Source organism: Oncorhynchus mykiss, chromosome 12 (assembly GCF_013265735.2).
Source record: "Oncorhynchus mykiss isolate Arlee chromosome 12, USDA_OmykA_1.1, whole genome shotgun sequence".
In the NCBI taxonomy this organism is placed as follows: Eukaryota; Metazoa; Chordata; class Actinopteri; order Salmoniformes; family Salmonidae; genus Oncorhynchus; species Oncorhynchus mykiss.
In genome coordinates, this window is record NC_048576.1 from 20854410 (window position 1) to 20861483 (window position 7074).

At 40.9% G+C, this 7074-nt stretch overlaps 1 protein-coding gene across 1 annotated transcript; it reads right to left on the bottom strand.

The window, feature by feature from the left end:
- Positions 1–416: 416 nt before the first annotated feature.
- On the bottom strand, positions 417–3376 carry gltp (glycolipid transfer protein). Its single transcript, NM_001165092.2, is given in 5 exon segments — positions 417–1324; positions 1564–1714; positions 1972–2105; positions 2211–2269; positions 3201–3376. Coding segments are annotated over 5 exon segments (630 nt in total). The 5' UTR covers positions 3304–3376; the 3' UTR covers positions 417–1141.
- Between the last annotated feature and the right edge of the window lie 3698 nt (positions 3377–7074).

Below are 7074 nucleotides of genomic sequence, written 5' to 3' on the forward strand. Positions count from 1 at the left end.
AAGCATGTATCTCACAAATAAATAATTAGATTGCATTGACCATGCTCTTTGAACTGATTTGAGCCAATAAATGTTGTTCCAATAATTAGGAAATACAGTACTATTTCAGAAACAATAAACTTTCTGAAGTAAAATAAAATGTTGCTATTACAGCAAGCTTTCAAAATCACATGAAGTGCAACACCCCAATAGTGAATGAAACTGACATGTAAATGTATGTGCCAAATACTGTTTGGCATTGTCTAGCACTGCATTTGCTGATAGCTACTCTTTATTTTTTGCTTACTATGACTGTGAGATGCAGTTGTCGCTCTTAGCTACCTTAAGATTAATACACTAACTGTTAGTCCCTCTGGATAAGAGCATCTGCTAAATGTCTAAAATGTTAAATGCAAAATGTGTCGAACAAATTGAATGGATTGAAAATATGTATTTCAAAAAGACATGAAGGAAGTGCAACCCTACTCAACTAAAGATTCAGTTGTTCAAACAAACATGCAGAAGCCACGCAAAAAACATCACACAGCAGACAGCACTAAGCATTAAAACCACTAATGCTGGTTATAATCTCTAAAGGCACGGGGTAGTTAACTCTTCCCCTAGCTACAGGGCAGTGAGGGTACTATCTCACGTTTCAGGGTAGAGTTACAGTAGGGATTTCATGAGTCTTGTATCATCAGCAGATACACTCTTCCCTCCCACAGAGAGAGATACAGTACTAGAATAACACTGACCAGCTCTCTGGGTATCACTTCTAAATGTCTCTTACCTGATGGTGGATCATGTGTAACTGCAGCAGACTGCTTAATAGGCTTACATAACAAGAGTTGTGCTAGACCTGTAACATTCCTGCAATTTTTACATTTCTTGAATTTATAACAGACTCAACACGGAATATGCCACTTTCCATCCAGTAGCAACATCCAGTAGCCAAACCGTCAACATTCAGTAGGGAGGGACTTAAAAGGAGGGACATGAAATTAATAATACAAATGGTGATAAGAATAAAAACAGTGTCATTGAAATAAAGTCCTCAATCCTCATAAGCTGGAATGTTCCATAACCTGAGAGAAAGGATGAAAAATAGAAGACTGAAAGAAAATAACACGCAGGATGCTGCTGTGGTCCAGTATGGGGGACATCAAACACTATAGTCCAGCTCTGCATTCAGTGTTGTGTACATCTCATAGATTGCATCCACTGTGGCCGTGTAATTGATGAGGAACTGGCGTACACTAGCCATGCAGTCCTCCTCTCTGACCTCTTGACCTTTTGACAGGGCCTTTATAAAGTCTGACTTATAGGGTGCTGCAAGCAACGCCGCCTGGAGGGGACAAAGAGAAATCCAGTTGTTACATAGTTACTACACCTTGGCTGGGCAGTTCATCTACATTCAAATTCAATCCGTCGTTTTCAGTTATTACATGTAGAAATGAAGTTCAATATGAAATCAATACATTCAGAGGTGCTTGTGAACCAGGGTTAAGTAGAACACCAAGTCACAAGTGAAAGGCTAGGAGGTCAAGACTATGCTACCACATGACTGTAGTCACATGGTCTCACCTTAAATATCTTCTGCACTAGCCAGCCGTGGTATTTCTTTAGGGCCTGGTCGTAGGCTTTGGTGATGTTGACACGGATGAGGTTAGGGTTGTTCTCATCTTTCTCTCCATCTGCCAAGCTCTGAAGCAGGATCTGGATGAAACGGAGGCCTCTGCGGGAGAGAGGACAATCAGCTTAACTCATTTGATTTCAGTCACAACATTATTCATGACGTGCAGATCTCTATCTAGAAATAAGAACACCATTTCACAGCCTCTAGTCAGCCCAATTCTGATCTTTTGACCAACCACATCAGATATTCTTCAGAACTGAAAATATCAGAAAGAAAATAAAAAGAAAATATCAGAATTGGGTTACCACTGTAAACACAGCCTTAAACACATTCAGGTGAGAGGATTCTGAGCTCACCTCTTCAGCCACATCAGGGCCAAGGTGGCTCCCACTTTGGGCCACTCTGTGCCATATGCCTCCTTCTCTGACTCCACTATCTGCTGTAGTGTTGCATACTTGGCAGGGTCCTTGTCATACACACTTCTGATTTTCTGGAAGGAAATTATTACCAACAAAATGTATAGACATAGGCATTTGTTGCTGTAGGGTTACTCTTATTTTAAGGCACAATTAGAGGGTGTGGAAAACATACTTACTGTTATATTGCCACTGATGTCTGATTTGATAGGAAGAAATACTTTTGACCCCAGGCAGTCTGGAAAGAAGAAAGAGAGGGACAAAACATTGGATTGAAATGCAACCAAGCAGTTATGAGTAAATGCAGACACAGCATCTTGGATATAGCCGGAGAAACATCCTTGGGGAAGGAAAGAATAGAATAGAAATGACACTTATTCTCCCACAGTGCTTATGTGAATTATATGAAAGTTTCTTGTTGGGCAATCAATAGAAAAAAGGGACCATTCAAGTCTAAAGTCACAAGGAGGCCAATGCAGCAGGCAGTGTGGGAGGAGAGAGAGAAGAGCTACAGCAGCTGCATACTAATTCACATGGCCCCTCTTGCACTTTGGTTTCACCACCTCAATACTTCCTTGGTTTTAAAATCAGATTATTACACTTTATGTTAAGACTATTCCTTGACATTTCCAAGATGTAAAAACAACATCGTGCAAGGTTGTTACCACACTGACACTACTAGCGCATTTAAATGTTAAAATGAGCCTATGATTGAGCCACCCACAAATAATTTATTTGCGGATCATTCAAAATGTAATAACAGGTTATTATGGTAGGCCTACTCTATTCGGTTGGGTGATGGTCATCTTTATGCAACTCTGTCGTTAACAAAGCCATTATAACGGCGCTGTACATACTCAACGTCATATGTTGTTTATTCAACAAGGTCAATGGCACTGTCTAGACAACTTAGTCAAACCTGTGTTGGTTTCTTAGACTAAATACACATTTAAGTTGATTGTTTTTAATTTAGTTCAGTCTATTTCTAAATGTTGTTATTGGTGAAGACAATCATGAAAAGTGAAACAAAAAGAAAATGAAGTGACGACATTTTCTAAGGTATCGGTGACTGTGAGACAACTTGAGCGCCTCTCCAGTTTCATGAAGACCAATGAATGTGATAGGCTACAGGTCGTCTACCGACCGTTCAGGTGCACTTCTGTACTCACCAAAAAAAGGCGGAAGATATGCCACTGACTCCAGAAAGAACTTTGTATCCACTGATTTGTCGACTGGAAGTTCTCCAAATTGGTTATCCATTAAAAGTGACATCGTTTTCTGAAATGATATGTGACTAACTACAGAATGATAACGACTGCTGTCTGTGAATAATAAACCCGGAACTGTCTTCCGTGTTCACTGTCTTCTACGCCTACGGCAAGGCAACTGTATACTCTGGCAAGGCACACTGACTTGGCAGGGGGCGCGCCCTGATCGTTCACGTCATCAACAGGTGTTAGAAAGTGAAAGAAAAAATGTTTGTGTGAGATACGCTAGAATTGAAACATTCTACCTTCTTGGACTGAGCAAGCCTTACATATGCAGTTTTAAAAACGGTTATTCGTTGTACTAAGAGTAGTAGTGGAAATATCTAATTCATAGTAAAAGCATTGCATGAATCTGTCATCAAATTTGCAGGTCCGGGAAAAATAGCATTTTATAAAAATGTTGTGCTATTCTACATCATTTGACATATTACGGGATAATGGACAGAGAGAAAGACCTATGTGTTAATTTTATCACATTTCTCCAATGCCAAATCAGCGTGTCCAGTTTGCAACGGAATTGTCCCTGTTTGCAAATAATTAAATCTGAGAAGTCATTAGGAATTGAGCATGGTACTTTCAAAAGTTAGCAACTGGGTAACCTTTTGGGTCAGACATGGACAAACCCACGTGGGTTACATGTAGGTCCCAAATGGGTCCTGAATACTTTTTAATGGGCTGTAAGTGGGCAAATCTTGTGTTATTTTTCAGGAATAAGGATTGGGACTCAATTAGGAAAACCATTTGGGTCACAAACAGGCAAACCCATGTGGGCTACAACTTGGGTACCAAATGGGCTATCTGGTGTGAATATGGTCACGGATTGTCTCTGGGTGTCTACAAGTTACCACAGCCACAATGTCAAAATTGGCTATATCTAAAAAAATATATGAAAACAAAACATTTCATTTTTTGGTCTTAATTTAAGGTTAGGGTTAGGTTTAAAATCATTTTTTCAATCTCAACTGTCAGTTTCATTAAATAGTACCCGCAAAACACCAGTCTCAACGTCAACAGTGAAGAGGCGACTCCAGGATGCTGGCCTTCTAGGCAGAGTTCCTCTGTCCAGTGTCTGTGTTATTTTGGCCATCTTAATCTTTTTTTTTTTATTGGCCAGTCTGAGATATGGCTTTTTCTTTGCAACTCTGCCTAGAAGGCCAGCATCCCGGAGTCACCTCTTCACTGTTGACGTTGAGACTGGTGTTTTGCGGGTACTATTTAATGAAGCTGCCAATTGAGGACTTGTGAGGCGTCTGTTTCTCAAACTATACACTCTAATGTACTTGTCCTCTTGCTCAGTTGTAAGGCCTCCTACTCCTCGTTATATTCTGGTTAGGGCCAGTTTGCGCTGTTCTGTGAAGGGAGTAGTACACAGCGTTGTACGAGATTGTCAGTTTCTTGGCAATTTCTCGCATGGAACAGCCTTAATTTCTCAGAACAAGAATAGACTGGCGAGATTCAGAAGAAAGGTCTTTGCTTCTGGCCATTTTGAGCCTGTAATCAAACCCACAAATGCTGATGCTCCAGATACTCATCTAGTCTAAAGAAGGCCAGTTTTATTGCTTCTTTAATCAGAACAACAGTTTTCAGCTGTGCTACCATAATTGTAAAAGGGTTTTCTAATGATCAATTAGCCTTTTAAAATGAAAAACTTGGATTACCATTAGAACACGGGAGGGATGGTTGTTGATAAAGGGCCTCTGTATGCCTATGTAGATATTCCATTAAAATTTAGCCGTTTCCAACTACAATAGTAATTTACAACATTAACAATGTCTATACCGTATTTCTGATTAATTTCATGTTATTTTAATGGACAAAAAATGTGATTTTCTTTCAAAAACAAGGACATTTCTAAGTGACCCCAAACTTTTGAACGGTAGTGTAATGTGGGTGTGTGCATGAGCGAGTACATGTGTGTTAAGGGGCAGAGAATCAGAGCAGGTGGTCAGTCCATTTCAAGTGTTCAACAGTCTGATGGCTTGTAAATAGAAAACTGTTGATATCAGACCTAATGCTCGGATATCATCTGCCTGACTGGCTTGTGTGGGGTCCTTGATGATGCTGAGTGCCTTCCTCAGACACCGTTTAATGTAGATGTGCTGGATGGGTGGGTGTACTTTCCCAATGATGTACTGGGCCATCTTCACCATCCGCTGGGGGGCCTTGCGGTCATGGATGGAGAAATTCCCGTACCAGGCAACATTTCTTCAGGCATCTTAGAAAGTAGAGAAGATGTTGCACCCTCTTGACAAGAGTGTGATTTTGTTAGTCCCTGACAAGTCCTTGGTGATGTGGACGCCTAAGAACTTAAAACTCTCTACCGAAGTCCTGTTTATGTGGATCGTGGCAAGGACACCTGTATCTTTGTAGTGACTGGGTGTATTGATACACCATCCAACGTGTAATTAATAACTTCACCATGCTCAAAGGAATATTCAATGTCTGCTTCTTTTTTTTTTTTTACCCATCTACCAATAGGTGTGCTTCTTTGTGAGGCATTGGAAAACCTCCCTGGTCTTTGTGGTTGAATCTGTGTTTGATATTCACTGCTCGACTGAGGGACTGTACAGATAATTGTATGTGTGGGATACAGAGTCATTCAAAAATCATGTTAAACACTATTATTGCACACAGAATGAGTCCATGCAACTTTCGTTACTTGTTAAGAACATTTTTACCCGTGAACTTATTTAGGCTTGCCATAACAAAGGGGTTAAATACATATTGACTCAAGAGTGGGTACAGTGTGCCTGGTATGCTGGCCTTGATGTGGGCCATGAACAGCCTCCCGAAGCCTTCATGATGACTGAGGTGAGCGCCATGGGGCAATAGTCATTTGGGCATGTCACCTTGTTTTTCTTGGGCACTGGGATGATGGTTGTCTCCTTAAAGCAGGTGGGGACTGCAGCCTGGGACAGGGACAGATTGAAGATGTGCAAGAAGACGCCCGCAAGCTGGTTAACACACACTCTGAGGACGTGGCCAGGGATGCTATCTGGGCCGACGGCTTTGTGAGTGTTCACTCTTCAGAGTTTTCTTAACGTCAGCCTCGGAAAATGAAAGCACCCGGTCGTCCAGAGCAGCAAGACTCTTCCTGTTTGGCTCGGTTGTCTGCATTGAAGCGAGCATAGAATGGGTTAAACTCGTCTGGGAGGGAGGCTTAGGTGGGCACCACACAGTTGGATTTGCCTTTGTATTCTGTGATAGTCTGTAGTCCTTGCCAAATGCAAAGCAAGTCTGCAAGTCTGAGAACATAAATTCAAGTTTGAGTCTGTATTGTGTTTTTGCGTCCCTAATGATTTTTTTATTTTTTGCAGAGTTCCTACCTGCTTGCCTTGTATGCGTGCCAGAGTCCTCAGGGTTCGTTCTGCTGACATGAATGCTGCAGTACTGGCTCTCAGCATTGTACAGATATCTCCATTAATCCAGGGTTTTTGGTTGGGATATGTCAAGATTGTTGTGGGTACATCATCAACACATTTCCTAACGGAGCCTGTGACTGACGATGTGTATTCCACATGAAGGGCTAATATGATGGCTGCCATTTTGGCTGCAGAAAGCTGATGAATTGTTCAGGAATTGCTTGGGAAATGATTTGAGATTCACATGCTGTAATATGTTGGGGATTTTTTTGAGTGGAATCGAACAAACTTGAGTAGAACCGATTTAAGGATTCAAGTATTTTTGGAGGAATTTATAGATTTTTTTTATTTTATAAAGATTTCGTAAAATTAAAAAAACTTAAACTAACTGGCTAAACTCAGCTTGTTAGAAC